The sequence below is a fragment of the Coregonus lavaretus genome, assembly GCF_964263955.1.
Source record: "Coregonus lavaretus genome assembly, chromosome: 21".
In the NCBI taxonomy this organism is placed as follows: Eukaryota; Metazoa; Chordata; class Actinopteri; order Salmoniformes; family Salmonidae; genus Coregonus; species Coregonus lavaretus.
Window position 1 is genome coordinate 20634377 of NC_140008.1, and position 17703 is coordinate 20652079.

The 17703-nt window shown below is 45.0% G+C and overlaps 1 protein-coding gene across 1 annotated transcript in view; it reads left to right on the plus strand.

Moving 5' to 3' along the window:
• LOC311149076 (ephrin type-B receptor 1-like) overlaps positions 1–17703 on the plus strand; it is a 229608-nt gene that overhangs the window by 75733 nt on the left and 136172 nt on the right. The window contains exon 3 of the mRNA XM_084186184.1: positions 9560–10244. Coding sequence (XP_084042310.1) covers positions 9560–10244 — 685 coding nt within the window. The remainder of the gene's footprint in view (positions 1–9559; positions 10245–17703) is intronic.

Sequence of the window (17703 nt, forward strand, 5' to 3'; positions counted from 1 at the left end):
TCCTGTGCGCTCCTCTTCCCCTGTCTCAGGTGGAACAGACGCTCACCCGCCGCTTTCCCCTCTGGGGGATGATCGAAAACCGCCCTGAAGCGGCGGGAGAACTCTGCATAGCTGACTGTAGCGGCGTCTATTCCCCTCCACTCGGCGTTGGCCCACTCCAGTGCCTTGCCGGACAGACAGGAGATGAGGGCGGAAACGCTCTCGTATCCCGAGGGCGCCGGGTGGATGGTTGGCAGGTAGAGTTCCACTTGGAGCAGGAAACCCTGACACCCGGCCGCGGTGCCATCATAAGCCCTCGGGAGCGAGAGCCGAATCCCACTGGACTCCGGAGGTGGAACGATGGGTATGGCTGATGGTGGTGGTATCGTTGGAGGAGGTGTGGGCAAACCTCCTCTTTCCCATCGCCTCTAGGTGTCCATCACCCCTTGCATGGTGGTGCCAAGATCCTGGATCATGGCCCTTGGTGGATAACGCGCTCCTCCAGTGATCCCGTTGGCACCGCCGATCCTGCTGACTCCATGTGTGGTGTGTTATTCTGTCAACGGCGACATGTATGCGGTGAGCGAAGTCAAGCGCAGGACACAGAGCTACTGGCAGACGTACTTTACTAGTCAGTAAAGAACATGCAAAACAAAACCTCCTAACAGGGAGGAAAACAAATACAAGCATACGACCACAGCAATGCCGACCTAACGAGACACAAAACAATAACACACAATTACCAAACGAGAGACATGGGTAAATATAGGGACTACAATCAAACATAATAGCATACAGGTGTAACCACTCAAGACAGAACAAGACAAACACCGAAACATCGATCGGCAGCAGCTAGTACTCCGGGGACGACGAACGCCGAAGCCTGCCCGAGCAAGGAGGAGGAGCAGCCTCGGCAGAATCCGTGACAGAATGATTTATTTCAGCTTTTATTTCTTTCATCACATTACCAGTGGGTCAGAAGTTTACATACAATCAATTAGTATTTGGTAGCATTGCCTTTAAATTGTTTAACTTGGGTCAAACATTTCGGGTAGCCTTCCACAAGCTTCCCACAATAAGTTGGGTGAATTTTGGCCCATTCCTCCTGACAGAGCTGGTGTAACTGAGTCAGGGTTGTAGGCCTCCTTGCTCGCACACGCTTTTTCAGTTCTGCCCACACATTTTCTATAGGATTGAGGTCAGGGCTTTGTGATGGCCACTCCAATACCTTAACCTTGTTGTCCTTAAGCCATTTTGCCACAACTTTGGAAATATGTTTGGGGTCATTGTCCATTTGGAAGACCCTTTTGCGACCAAGCTTTAACTTCCTGACTAATGTCTTGAGATGTTGCTTCAATATATCCACATAATTTTCCTTCCTCATGATGCCATCTATTTTGTGAAGTGCACCAGTCCCTCCTGCAGCAAAGCACCCCACAGCATGATGCTGCCACCCCCGTGCTTCACGGTTGGGATGGTGTTCTTCGGCTTGCAAGTACCCCCTTTTTCCTCCAAACATAACGATGGTCATTATGGCCAAACAGTTCTATTTTTGTTTCATCAGACCAGAGGACATTTCTCAAAAAAGTACGATCTTTGTCCCCATGTGCAGTTGCAAACCGTAGTCTGGCTTTTTTATGGCTGTTTTGGAGCAGTGGCTTCTTTCTTGCTGAGCGGCCTTTCAGGTTATGTCAATATAGGACTCGTTTAACTGTGGATATCTGTGGGTACCTGTTTCCTCCAGCATCTTCACAAGGTCCTTTGCTGTTGTTCTGGGATTGATTTGCACTTTTCACACCAAAGTACGTTCATCTCTAGGAGACAGAACGCGTCTCCTTCCTGAGCGGTATGATGGCTGCGTGGCCCCATGGTGTTTATACTTGCGTACTATTGTTTGTACAGATGAACGTGGTACCTTCAGGCATTTGGAAATTTCTCCCAAGGATGAACCAGACTTGTGGAGGTCTACAATTTCTTTTCTGAGGTCTTGGCTGATTTCTTTTGATTTTCCCATGATGTCAAGCAAAGAGGCACTGAGTTTGAAGGTAGGCCTTGAAATACATCCACAGGTACACCTCCAATTGACTCAAATTATGTCAATTAGCCTATCAGAAGCTTCTAAAGCCATGACATCATTTTCTGGAATTTTCCAAGCTGTTTAAAGGCACAGTCAACTTAGTGTATGTAAACTTCTGACCCACTGGAATTGTGATACAGTGAATTATAAGTGAAATAATCTGTCTGTAAACAATTGTTGGAAAAATTATTTGTGTCATGCACAAAGTAGATGTCCTAACCGACTTGCCAAAACTATAGTTTGTTAACAAGACATTTGTGGAGTGGTTGAAAAACAAGTTTTAATGACTCCAACCTAAGTGTATATAAACTTCCGACTCCAAATGTATATACACACACACACACACACACACACACACACACATATAAACAGATGCATTTTTACACACGCAAACACACAGGATGTATTTCAGATCTGTAAAGACCAGAGCATATTGAGCACTCTGTTTTGACTAGCTGATTTCAATCTGTATGGCTTTATACTCTAACTCCTGCTTTTCTGTTTTTGAGCTCACAATAAACCTCTCTGCTGTTATCAGCTACAGGCCTGTATGAGTAGGAACAAACTGTTCCAAAACCCTGCTGTGTTCAAATAGCTTTTTGCTGTTTCATCCATCCTTCCTTTTAAAGCAATCTTTCTTTTTATTCATGATGAAAGATGAACATACTGTATTCTCACTGAAGGAGAGTTTCATTTCCAGCTACAGTGCATTCGGAAAGTATTCTGACCCCTTGACTTTTTCCACATTTTGTTATGTTACAGCCTTATTTTTAAATGGATTAAAAAAAAAATAATCCCTCATCAATCTACACACAATACCCCATAATGACAAAGCAAAAACAAATGTTTAGTTTTTTTGGGCAAATTGGGAAAAATATCAAATTTACATAAGTATTCAGACCCTTTACTCAGTACTTTGTTGAAGCACCTTTGGCAGCGATTACAGCCTTGAATCTTCCTGGGTATGACGCTACAAGCTTGGCACACCTGTATTTTGGGAGTTTCTCCCATTCTTCTCTGCAGATCCTCTCAAGCTCTGTCAGGTTGGATGGGGAGCGTTGCTGCACAGCTATTTTCAGGTCTCTCCAGAGATATTCGATTGGGTTCAAGTCCGGGCTCTGGCTGGGCCACTCAAGGACATTCAGAGATTTGTCCTGAAGCCACTCCTGCGTTGTCTTGGCTGTGTGCTTAGGGTCGTTGCCCTGTTGGAAGTTGAACCTTAGCCCCAGTCTCAGGTCCTGAGCGCTCTGGAGCAGGTTTTCATCAAGGATCTCTCTGTACTTTGCTCCGTTAATCTTTTCCTAGATCCTGACTAGTCTCCCAGTCCCTGCCGCTGAAAAACATCCCCTACAGCATGATGCTGCCATTACATGCTTCACCGTAGGGATGGTGCCAGACGTGACGCTTGGCATTCAAGCCAAATAGTTTAATCTTGGTTTCATCAGACCAGAGAATCTTGTTTCTCATGGTCTGAGAGTCTTTAGGTGCCTTTTGGCAAACTCCAAGCGGGCTGTCATGTACCTTTTACTGAGGAGTGGCGTCCGTCTGGCCACTCTACCATAAAAGCCTGATTGGTGGAGTGCTGCAGGGATGGTTGTCCTTTTTGGAAGGTTCTCCCATCTCCACAGAGGAACTCTGGAGCTCTGTCAGAGGGACCATCAGGTTCTTGGCCACCTCCCTGAGCAAGGCCCTTCTCCACTGATTGCTCTGTTTGGCCGGTCGGCCAGCTCTAGGAAGCTTATTGGTGGTTCCAAACTTCTTCCATTTAAGAATGATGGAGGCCACTGTGTTCTTGGGGACTTTCAATGCTGCAGACGTTTTGGCTTTGTCATTATGGGGTATTGTGTGTAGATTGATGAGGAAAATGTTTTATTTAATCAATTTTAGAATAAGGCTGTACCATAACAACATTTGGAAAAAGTCAAGGGGTCTGAATACTTCCCGAATGCACTGTATGTCCACACTATCCAATCACACCCACCTCATCCAAGCAGCCATTCATATCTATACTAAGATTCCAAGTTTCAAGTTTCAAGTTTTATTAGTCGTATGTACGGGATACGCATGGTATACATTGTCTTAGTTGCAGGTTCCTTCTCGACAATGCAACAACAATAATAAATAATAAAATATAAGAATACAAACATAATGTAAATGGCTCAGTAGAATAGAATAAACGTTTTAGCGTAACTATAATACAGGAAGGCACAGTTTATATCAGACCTCATGCTCCGATACCGTCTGCCGGATGGTAAGGAAGAGAACAGCTTGTGGCTGTGGTGTGTGGGGTCCTTGATGATGTTGCGTGCCTTCCTCAAGCACCATTTTGAGTATACAGTATGTTCTGGATGGGTGGGAGCACTTCAAGTCTCTCAAACAGGTAACCAACTTCCACCTCCTAAAAAAAGTTTTGCTTCATAGATGGCCCAGATCACAGTAATGAGGAGGAAGAGCACTCAAACAGACCCCCCAGAGTTCACTAATTGAAGCTAGTGGGCTCTTCTGCATATTCCCTCTATTGTGTCAGTCTAAAGGAGAACCTGACTTGAATCAGCGTCTGGCTGGGTTGGGTTGGGATGGGGAGCAGTGGAGCCTAGGCTCTTTTTCCCTGCTGTTTCATTTATACACACTCTGTTACCTCATTAGGGTTGCTGCAGGAGAGCCTGTTGATTCGGAGTGTGGTCCTGCCTGCCTGCCGCTGACGGTCTCATTATCACGCCTCTTCTCTCTTCCGCTTCTCCTCCGCTCACAGTCACACAGACAGAGGAATCCTGAGAGATAGGTGGAGAAGAGGCGAGAGGAGGTTAGAGAGGGAGGGCACTGTGACTGGAACGAGGATGAACACAGTGGACAAGAGGAAAGACAGGGTCCAGTCTGATCATCCATGTTCACTCACTATGACAACACACAGCTTTTACAGTACCATATCATAGTATCATATAGCATTTGATGTAGTATATTTACATACCATAGTATCCCTGGTTAAGGGAGGATGTTGCCACTGTTTAAATGATTCACTCTCATATGCATTTACTTTCTAAATATACACATATGGATAGTACATCCAGCTCTAGAGGAGTGAGTGGTGTGTGGCCCTCAGGTTTATTTGTAGAAGTGAATACAGCAGCGGGACCAGAGAAGTGCATTACCACTGAGGTGCGGCAGGACGCCCCATTATTTCCATTATGGACGAGAACCAATGAGGTGCAGCTGAATACTCTGTTTTTTTTACCTGTTGGGGCCGAGGCAATGAGGTGCCATGGGATGCTCTCTTCTTCTCTATCTCTTTGATAGGAGCACAGAGAGGAGAGGACACACACACATACAGTAATAATAATAATATGCCATTTAGCAGACGCTTTTATCCAAAGCAACTTACAGTCATGTGTGCATACATTTTTACATATGGGTGGTCCCGGGGATCGAACCCACTACCCTGGCGTTACAAGCGCCATGCTCTACCAATTGAGCTACAGAGGACCACAGAGAGTGAGAAACTGCATCTGCTCCCAGGGCTGCTTTGTTCTCTCTCAGAAAGCCATCCATACATCCATCCAGCCACCCCCTCACTCTCTTTACCTGCCTGCCTGGCTAAGAGGTGATGGGGAAACAGCTTAACTTAATGATCTCCACTGATTGCGTTTGCTGGGAAACTCACGACGAGGACATGACAGACTTTTATTAGAAGCCCAATGAACACTACCTCTGCTTTCTGTTTGGACTTTTGTTAAAGATAGAGCACCCGGCAGGTTCAATTACAGGATCAAAATGGCCAGAAACAACAAACTTTCTTCTGAAACTCATCAGTCTATTCTTGTTCTGAGAAATTAAGGCTATTCCATGCGAGAAATTGCCAAGAAACTGAAGATCTCGTACAACGCTGTGAAAGAAAATTGCTTTTCTTTCGAAAACAAGGACATTTCTGAGTGACCCCAAACTGTTTAATGATAGTGTATTGTACATATATATAAATACATATACATATATATACATATCCTTTAAAAATATATATTTCCCTTTATTACTTTCCAACCCCACCACCCCTTCCCTAATTGGAGTAAACTAGCAAACAACAATGCTTAGGCCTCTACTTCCAGCTTATACATACTATATACATTTTATGGACACAGTCAATTTTACAATAATTCTATTTTGTTTGTTTTTACTCCTGAACTTCCTCAACCTCTCCGATCATTTTCATGATATCCATCTGGTTTGCTTCTATATGCCATATCTTTCTAACTGTGCTCTTTCACAAAAGCTCTCAACCTATAACCTACAGTATATACTTATTATGGACACAGTATGCTTTACATTAGTTATCTTGTTGTTATTAGTTGTTGTTAGTTGTTATTAGTCCCATCTTTCAGCTCCATTCAACACCTCCCATCTATCTTATCTTAACACCATCCATATTGGATTACTATTTGCCATATATTTTTCAACTGTACTGTGATGTTTCACAAAAGTTCTGAACCCTTCTATTCTCATTGTTTCTACAGATTGTAAATTAAAAATAAACATTTTTGCTAAAAGTATCATTATATTATTGATCGATTGACTATGACTTTTCAGATCACCCAGTAGTGCTATCTGCAGGGTTAGCTCCAGGTAAATATTGCAATCCTTTAGCCATTACTGGACCTGTGTCCAAAATCAAGCTACAAAAGGACAGTACCAAAACAAATGATCTAATGATTCTATCTCTTCGCAACAAAATCTGCAGAGCTGGGAAGATTGTATCCTCCATATAAATAACATTATATTGGTAGCAATAATGTTTAATAATTTAAATTGAAAAATTCAAAGTTTTGAATCCGACGTCGTTTTGCGTATCAATTCATAAACACTATGCCATGGAATCGGTACGTCAAAAATCTCTTCCCAACTATTTTGCAATCTATATGGGATGGCTGTCAATCCTTTGGTCCTTGAATGAAACTGGTATACTTTTTTTTTTGAAAAAGAAAAGGAAAGCCGCACACTCTAGGAGCTCAGATGCAATAATTTAATAACCTAATAACCAACGTTTCGACAGACAAGCTCTCTTCATCTGTTGCTTTTATGTACACTCTTAGAAAAAAAGGTGCTTTCTAGAACCTAAAATGGTTCTTCGGCTGTTTCCATAGGAGAACCCTTTGAAGACCCTTTTTGGTTCCAGGTAGAACCCTTTTGGTTCCAGGTAGAACCCCTTTGGGTTCCATAAAGAACCCTTTCCACAGAGGGTTCTACTTGGAAGCCAAAAGGTGTCTACCTGATACCTAAAAGGGTTATCCTATGGGGAACTCTTTTGGAACCCTTTTTTCTAAGAGTGTAGGACAACCACATTCTCACCAAGCTCTAAGACGGGGGTTCCCAAACTTTTTCACTCTGGGTTCCGCTTCCAGCATTGGGGAACATCCCGCGCGTCCCGTCTATTTCTATGTGCACAGGCACTGTTCATGACACAAACTGTTCACACCCCTCTTGTTGGCGGAGAGAAGGTTAAAAGTTTATTTCCTGCAATTCTACACATTTTGTCATGGGGTGCAAATAAAATGTGGCAGTTTAAAACTAATTTTCTTGCAATTCTATACATTTTGCCATGTCTAATGTGTATTAATGTGATATTTGAGTGACTAAAGAATTACAATAATAAAAACGAAATAATAAAACGTTAGCTGACATGAGCTAGTTGATCGGGACATTTCTCACAAGTTGTCAATAGCTCTGTAATGTATTCAATGACTAACATGACAAGATGAACTGATGATGCACTACCCAATTTCGAAATTGCACCTTGTGCATTCTATTATTACAACTTTCAAGAGTACGTTTAAAGCCGGGCTGAGTCCCTTTTTTTGGGGGGGGGGGGGGGGGACCCCTCCGCCCCACAGTTTGGGAACCACTGCTCTAAGAAACATATGGTTCTCAGAACGTTATGTGCTAGCTGGGTTGTAATTACAGGAGTCAGACTGGAGATTGGGCTGAACAGTGAGTTACTCCCTAGACGAAGTAAAGTCACTGGAGTGTCCTGATCTAAGCCATCCAGTTGGATAAGCTCTGAGAGACTCGTCATGACTTCTTAAGGCATCCGTCATGTCTGCTTGGTTAGGGAACAGTGGATGCATGGCACAATTGTTGTGGCACAGCAATTTATGTTGATGTGAGACAAATACTCAGACTATTTTACACAACATACTCTGGGAAGTTGTGAAAAATAGGTCATCTGTGGATAGTGTGGATGTGGTTGGTCCCCTTGGCTTGGCTCTGGCTGCACTGAGCACCCTCTCTCTCTCTGTAGCTGGAACCTGGCTGTATTAATGTCAGCTTGGTGTTGAAATGGACAAGTCGCTCTAATTCTGATGAATGGTCATCCTAGGGAAGAGGCGCAGAGCGAAGGAGAGGCGCTGAGAAAAAATAGAAGGTTTAACTTGTGTCAGGGCTCTCTGTAAACTCATTAATCATCTCAGCTCTCTGTGATCTGCTCCTCTTCCTGGCCACTGTTTCAACAGCGTCTCCCACAATGCACCACTCCAGTGCTCCCCGGTAGCCACAACTCACCACGTTACCTCTCGTTTCACACAACCCTTATCCATCACTCATCCACACACCGTCATATCCATCTCACCTCCCTAAAGAAGGCCTGGTTTGTTGGATATAACAAGAACTCCCAGTGGGGGGGGGGGGGGGGGGGGGGGGGGGTGTAGTGTACTCTCCACTAGTGTTTCTGTATCCATGCCTTTCATAATCTGCCAGACTATGGGCTGCTGTGGCCATCGAGTGGGCCCTCCCTTGGTCCATGGAAATAAGGAGATCATCATGTGGAGAAGTGGGCGTTTCAATATCATTAGGACCATTAGTACATCATCATATCATCATATTGCACAGATACTTGATCTCATACTTGCACACACAACACACATTTCTGTGATGATTATGAAGGATTTACAAGTGGTGTTAATGCACAGTAGCAGTGCTCCTGGTCCGTCACAGAAATGGTAATGTGTGAATTAATTATTGTGTGAATTAATGGTGTAGTGAAAGCATTGGCTGTGCTTAAGTCTTATCAGTGCTTTATGGCCGGCTCACAGCCCCCTAATGTGTGTGTGTACTGCTTTAATGCTGACTCCATTAACTAGGCAGCTCGTTCTGAGGCTATGGGCCTTCCTTTCTCTCAGGCTCTAATTCAATACCTCGTATAATCCTACATCTGTAATGCACCAAATGTCCTAATGTGGTGAGGCCTTGCTCAATCATACCTCCCAATACTGATTTTAGTTGGGCCACTTGTCTGTGGTTACCTGGCTGTGCCTGAGTGGATTGTAGACCGCTAAAAGCCAATACCAGCATTCAGAGATACACTAGGAAATGGAAGAAAAACATATGCAGGGTCAAAGTCTCTCACTCTGTCTCTCTCACTCTCAATAATCTCTCTCTCCATGACTTGCTGACGTGTTGATTGATTGAAGCCTTACTCTAACTTGTCTCTGTGATTGTTGTGTGTGTGTGTGTTCTCCACAGTGGGAGGAGGTGAGTGGCTATGATGAGAACCTCAACACCATCAGGACCTACCAGGTGTGTAACGTGTTCGAGCCCAGCCAGAACAACTGGCTCCTTACCACCTTCATCGACAGACGAGGGGCTCAGCGTGTCTATGTGGAGATGCGTTTCACTGTCCGTGACTGCAGCTCCATCCCCAGTGTTCCCGGCTCCTGTAAGGAGACGTTCAACCTCTACTACTACGAGACAGACTCGGTCATCGCCACCACCAAGGGAACCGCCTTCTGGATGGAAGCCCCCTACCTGAAGGTGGACACCATCGCAGCTGACGAGAGCTTCTCCCAGGTGGACTTTGGTGGACGATTGATGAAGGTCAACACGGAGGTGCGGAGCTTCGGCCCGCTGTCTCGTAGTGGTTTCTACCTGGCCTTCCAGGACTACGGGGCCTGCATGTCCCTGCTGTCCATACGTGTCTTCCATAAGAAGTGCCCCAGCGTGGTGCAGAACTTTGCCATCTTCCCCGAGACCATGACGGGCGCCGAGAGCACCTCCCTGGTCATCGCCAGAGGCACGTGCATCGCTAACTCAGAGGAAGTGGATGTTCCCATCAAGCTGTACTGCAACGGAGATGGAGAGTGGATGGTTCCCATTGGGAGCTGCACCTGCAAGGCTGGCTTTGAGCCGGACAACGGCAACGTCTGTAGAGGTGAGTTCGGTTCTCCTCACTTATAATAACCCCTATCACACTGGCGCTTTGTCTTACTATGTCATACTGTTTTACTGAACGTTTGAAGGCATTGTCTCACTGTGGAAACAGTGGTTAGGATAAACTAAGTAAGGGCAGACACTGGAACATAAATTATTTTGTTTCGTCTGGCAATAAGTACAGTCAGGGTATAGCTACAGTTTGTGGGCGGCTAGCCAATCAAAGACTGTACCGAGGGACAACTGATTAGACCAGCAGCAGGCATTATATATTTGAAAAGTTCATAATTGTAATTGTATTTTTCCATCAAGTTACAGAAACTGTTGTTTTGTCTACCGCCAGTCAGAAGCACAGAGGGAGCCAGAAACTGATTGTCCATTATTTTGGAAATTCTGGTTTTAAATTGTGGTTATTCTATAAAGAGTAATTTAATTATCATTATCATGCTAACAAAGTTATTCAGGTTTTCCATAAACTGTGTTCAGACAGATTTAGCTGTTTGGATTTTCCACTCTGCAGTATCTACAGTGAGCTACCTGCATGGAATGTTTTCCTCCCACAGCACTATGTTCAGAAATCACCATGTTTATCTTCTTTGTGTCATAGAAGGAGGAGCTCTGACATGTTACATTATTGACATTACTTCATTCAGGACACACACACACACACACACACACACTAACACACACACAAACTTTTAGACTCCTGTATCTTCTCTCACTGATTGTTAGTCTGTCTGTGACCAGATAAGATCGATCTGCAGCCATATGGGCTGATCAATAATATAGATATTAAACCCTTCCACCTAATATGGAGTGGAGCCTTTTTCTCAGATGACCTAGTGGAGTCCTTGGCTGTGGAGTGGTTGACTTCATTCGGCCTCTGAGGTGAGCATTTAGATCAGTTAAATAGTGGTACAGCAGGAGCTGATTACTGTACTGACGGTCACATAAGGTATGTGTCATCCAATAGTGATTAAAGGTTTTATCAATGAAATGAACGCGTCACTATGTCTATTAGATGGGATGTATATGACAGTAAAGGATAGGATTTATATTTGCAATAGATCATAGACACTCTGGAATGTTGGAATAAGCTTGCCAGAACATGTGTATAATTTGTGTGTGAAATTTTCTAAAGGTGTTTATTTGGGTTAGTGTGACATGGTGCTACTGTAAAAGCGAGACTTGGCCTGGCTCTACTCTGCAGTGTATCATTAGCAGCCTTCTTCCTTTATGTCTGTGTGATGGGTTCTGAGTATCCTTCTTTCAGTCTATCTGCTTATACGCTCAATCATGCATCAGTACATTAGCATTATCTATCTACATGAAGTATCTCTCTGATGTTTAGTTTGTCAGAAAGTTTAGACATTTCTGATGCAGTTGTTCACTGCCTACTGCTTTTTCCACATTTTGTTGTTACAGCCTGAATTGAAAATTGATTAAACTCAGATTTTGTATCACTATCACTGGCCTACACACAATACCCCATAATGTCAAAGTGGAATTATGTTAATAAAAAATGAAAAGCTGAAATGTCTTGAGTCAGTAGGTATTCACCCCCTTTTTTATGGCAAGCCTAAATATGTTCAGGAGTAAAAATGTTCTTAACAAGTCACATAATAAGTTGCATGGACTCACTCTGTGTGCAATAATAGTGTTTAACATTATTTTTGATTGACTACCTCAACTCTGTACCCCACACATACAATTATATGTAAGGTAGCTTGTTGCTACCTGGATAGCTACTAGTAAACAATAGCTGGAACAACCTAGCGAACAGACGCAAACTGGCTGAGTCAATTCAGTGGCTAGCATTGCACTTGGCTAGCTAACAGTAGCTGCTAGGGGTAAGTTATAACCTACATTTGTGTTTTGTTTTTACATATTGGTAGCCAGAGTCGTTCAAGGAATTCGGGACATGGGTGACTAGTTAACGTTAGCTTGGCTCTCTCTGTGTGTTCGTGCCGTGAAAGGAGGGGTTTCTTCTTTGTCTGAAAGCAATGGCTAGCTAGTATGCTAACTATTCTAGCTAACTAACTGGCTGAATAAGTTGACGACGGACTCGCTCAAGCTGTCGGGACTAACCCACAACGTTAGACACGGACACGAATGATCTGCTTGGCGTGTTGACACACTGGTGGTTTGTTGTGGCCGAGTATTGGTGCTAAACCGTGTTGTTGGAGTCCGGCATGCTAGCTGGCTGTGGCGTCTTATGACTAGGTGCCCTGGACGATTTTCACGGAAGAATACTGTACCAAGTTAGCTAGATGAATAAACTAAGTTAGTCTATTCCTAGAAAACATTTAACCGCTGTAGTTTACAACAATTATAGTTTCTGAGGTGGAAGTTGGGAGAGTTATATTTGGGTGTTGTGGTGAGGGAGGCCCCGCTCTCTCCTTTCCCAGATGTTTAGTTCATTTCATTCCGATCTCCTTTGCATTATTGTAGCCATTTTCTGTAGCCTGTCAACTATGCCTCTGTCTATCCCTGTTCTCTCCTCTCTGCACAGGCTATACAAACGCCTCACACCGCGTGGCTGCTGCCTCTCTAACCTGGTGGTCCCTGCACGCACCACCCACGTGGAGTTCCAGGTCTCAGGCAGCCTCTGGAACTGCTGTTCTGCTGCCAACAAGGCAGAGTTCATCTCAGCCTATGCTACCCTCCAGTCCCTCGACTTCTTGGTGCTGACGGAAACATGGATTACCACTGAAAACACTGCTACTCCTACTGCTCTCTCCTCGTCTGACCATGTGTTCTCGCATACCCCGAGAGCATCTGGTCAGCGGGGTGGTGGCACAGGAATCCTCATCTCTCCCAAGTGGACATTCTCTATTTTTCCCCTGACCCATTTGTCTATCTCCTCATTTGAATTCCATGCTGTCACAGTCACTAGCCCATTTAAGCTTGACATCCTTGTCATTTATCGCCCTCCAGGTTCCCTTGGAGAGTTCATCAATGAGCTTGACGCCTTGATAAGTTCCTTTCCTGAGGATGGCTCACCCCTCACAGTTCTGGGGGACTTCAACCTCCCTACGTCTACCTTTGACTAATTTCTCTCTGCCTCCTTCTTTCCACTCCTCTCCTCTTTTGACCTCACCCTCTCACCGTCCCGCCCTACTCACAAGGCAGGCAATACGCTTGACCTCATCTTTACTAGATGCTGTTCTTCTACTAATCTCACTGCAACTCCCCTCCATGTCTCCGACCACTACTTTGTATCCTTTTCTCTCTCGATCTCCTCCAACACTACTCACTCTGCCCCTACTCAGATGGTAATGCGCCGTCGCAACCTTCGCTCTTTCTCTCCCGCTACTCTTTCCTCTTCCATCCTATCATCTCTTCCCTCTGCTCAAACCTTCTCCTTCCAATCTCCTGATTCTGCCTCCTCAACCCTCCTCTCCTCCCTTTCTGCATCCTTTGACTCTCTATGTCCCCTATCCTCCCGGCCGGCTCGGTCCTCCCCTCCAGCTCCGTGGCTTGATGACTCATTGCGAGCTCACAGAACAGGGCTCCAGGCAGCTGAGCGGAAATGGAGGAAAACTAGACTCCCTGCGGACCTGGCATCTTTTCACTCCCTCCTCTCTACATTTTCTTCATCTGTTTCTGCTGCTAAGGCCACTTTCTACCACTCTAAATTCCAAGCATCTGCCTCTAACCCTAGGAAGCTCTTTGCCACTTTCTCCTCCCTGCTGAATCCTCCTCCCCCTCCCCCCTCCTCCCTCTCTGTGGATGACTTCGTCAACCATTTTGAAAAGAAGGTTGACGACATCAGATCCTCGTTTGTTAAGTCAAATGACACTGCTGGTCCTGCTCACACTGCCCTACCCTATGCTTTGACTTCTTTCTCCCCTCTCTCTCCAGATAAAATCTTGCGACTTGTGACGGCCGGCCGCCCAACAACCTGCCCGCTTGACCCTATCCCCTCCTCTCTTCTCCAGACCATCTCCGGTGACCTTCTCCCTTACCTCACCTCGCTGATCAACTCATCCTTGACCGCTGGCTATGTCCGTCTTCAAGAGAGCGAGAGTTGCACCCCTTCTCAAAAAACCAACACTCGATCCCTCTGATGTCAACAACTACAGACCAGTATCCCTTCTTTCTTTTCTCTCCAAAACTCTTGAGCGTGCCGTCTTTAGCCAACTCTCTTGCTATCTCTCTCAGAATGACCTTCTTGATCCAAACCAGTCAGGTTTCAAGACTGGTCATTCAACTGAGACTGCTCTTCTCTGTGTCACAGAGGCTCTCCGCACTGCTAAAGCTAACTCTCTCTCCTCTGCTCTTGTCCTTCTAGGCCTGTCTGCTGCCTTTGATACTGTGAACCATCAGATCCTACTCTCCACCCTCTCCGAGCTGGGCATCTACGGCGCGGCTCACTCTTGGATTGCGTCCTACCTGACCGGTCGCTCCTACCAAGTGGCGTGGCGAGAAGCTGTCTCCGCACCACGTGCTCTCACCACTGGTGTCCCCCAGGGCTCAATTCTAGGCCCTCTCCTATTCTCGCTATACACCAAGTCACTTGGCTCTGTCATATCCTCACATGGCCTCTCCTATCATTGCTACGCAGACGACACACAACTAATCTTCTCCTTTCCCCCTTCTGATAACCAGGTGGCGAATCGCATCTCTGCATGTCTGGCAGACATATCAGTGTGGATGACAGATCACCACCTCAAGCTGAACCTTGGCAAGACGGAGCTGCTCTTCCTCCCGGGGAAGGACTGCCCGTTCCATGATCTCGCCATCACGGTTGACAACTCCGTTGTGTCCTCCTCCCAGAGTGCGAAGAACCTTGGCGTGACCCTGGACAACACCCTGTCGTTCTCCGCTAACATCAAGACGGTGACCCGATCCTGTAGGTTCATGCTCTACAACATTCGGAGAGTACGACCCTGCCTTACACAGGAAGCGGCACAGGTCCTAATCCAGGCACTTGTCATCTCCCGTCTGGATTACTGCAACTCGCTATTGGCTGGGCTCCCTGCCTGTGCCATTAAACCCCTACAACCCATCCAGAATGCCGCAGCCCGTCTGTTGTTAAACCTTCCCAAGTTCTCTCACGTCACCCCGCTCCTCCGCACACTCCACTGGCTTCCAGTTGAAGCTCGCATCTGCTACAAGACCATGGTGCTTGCCTACGGAGCTGTGAGGGGAACGGCACCTCCGTACCTTCAGGCTCTGATCAGTCCCTACACCCAAACGAGGGCATTGCGTTCATCCACCTCTGGCCTGCTGGCTCCCCTACCTCTGCGGAAGCACAGTTCCCGCTCAGCCCAGTCAAAACTGTTCGCTGCTCTGGCACCCCAATGGTGGAACAAGCTCCCTCACGATGCCAGGACAGCGGAGTCACTCACCACCTTCCGGAGACATTTGAAACCCCACGTCTTTAAGGAATACCTGGGATAGGATAAAGTAATCCTTCTACCCCCCCCCCCCCCCCCCCCCCCACCCCCCCAAAACAAAAAAATATAAACATTGTAAAGTGGTTATCCCACTGGCTATAAGGTGAATGCACCAATTTGTAAGTCGCTCTGGATAAGAGCGTCTGCTAAATGACGTAAATGTAAATGTAAAAGGTCCCTCAGTCGAGCAGTGAATTTCAAACACATATTCAACCACAAAGACCAGGGAGGTTTTCAATGCCTCGCAAAGTAGGGCACCTATTGGTAGATTGGTTTTAAAAAAAAAAGCAGTTGTTGAATATCCCTTTGAGCATAGTGAAGTTATTAATTACACTTTGGGTGGTGTATCAATACCCCCAGTCACTACAAAGATACAGGCGTCCTTCCTAACTCATTTGCAGGATAGTAAGGAAACCGCTCCGTAATTTCACCATGAGGCCAATGGTGACTTTAAAACAGTTACATAGTTGAATTGCTGTGATAGGAGAAAACTGAGGATGGATCAACAACATTGTAGTTACTCCACAATACTAACCTAATTGACAAAGTGAAAAGAAGGTAGCCTGTATAGAATCAAAATATTCTAAAACATGCATCCTGTTTGCAACAAGGCAATAAAGTAATGCTGTAAAACATTTGGCAAAGTTATTCACTTTTTGTCCTAAATACAAAGTGTTATGTTTGGGGCAAATCCAAAACAACACATTACTGAGTACCACTCTCCATATTTACAAGCATAGTGGTGGTTGCATCATGTTATGGCTATGCTTGTAATCTTTATGGACTGGAGAGTTTTTCAGGACAAAAAAGAAACGGAATGGAGCAAAGCACAGGTAAAATTCTAGAGGAAAACCTGGTTCAGTCTGCTTTCCACCAGACAAGGCCAAATCTACACTGGCGTTACTTACCAAGAAGACAGTAAATGTTCCTGAGTGGCCAAATTACAGTTTTGACTTAAATCTATTTGAAAAATATGGCAAATGAAAATGGTTGTCTAGCAATGATCAGCAACAAATTTGACAGAGCTTGAAGAATTTTGAAAAGTATAATGGACAAATGTTGCACAATCCAGGTGGGGAAAGCTCTTAGAGACTGACCCAGATAGACTCACAGCAGTAACCGCTGAAAGGTGCTTCTACAAAGTATTGACCCTGTATTTCATTTTCAATAAATTTGCTAAAATTTCTAAAAACATGTTTTAATTATGTCATTATGGAGTATTGTGTGTAGATGGGTGATATATATTTTTCATATATACATTTTGAATTCAGGCTGTAACACAACATGTTTTGAGGCATAAACATGAATTAAAAATCTACAATCCCTCTTTATCTTAAAGGACTATGAGTAGTCCAACACATTGGAAAAGCCTTGGAGTGCTTGATGAATGCTTCATTTACAGTGAGGGAAAAAAGTATTTGATCCCCTGCTGATTTTGTTTGTTTGCCCACTGACAAAGACATGATCAGTCTATAATTTTAATGGTAGGTTTATTTGAACAGTGAGAGACAGAATAACAACAAATCCAGAAAAACGCATGTAAAAAATGTTATAAATTGATTTGCATTTTAATGAGGGAAATACATATTTGACCCCTCTGCAAAACATGACTTAGTACTTGGTGGCAAAACCCTTGTTGGCAGTCACAGAGGTAAGACGTTTCTTGTAGTTGGCCACCAGGTTTGCACACATCTCAGGATAGATTTTGTTCCACTCCTCTTTGCAGATCTTCTCCAAGTCATAAAGGTTTCGAGGCTGACGTTTGGCAACTCGAACCTTCAGCTCCCTCCACAGATTTTCTATGGGATTAAGGTGTGGAGACTGGCTAGGCCACTCCAGGACCTTAATGTGCTTCTTCTTGAGCCACTCCTTTGTTGCCTTGGCCGTGTGTTTTGGGTCATTGTCATGCTGGAATACCCATCCACGACCCCTCTCAATGCCCTGGCTGAGGGAAGGAGGTTCTCACCCAAGATTTGACGGTACATGGCCCCTTCCATCGTCCCTTTGATGCGGTGAAGTTGTCCTGTCCCCTTAGCAGAAAAACACCTCCAAAGCATG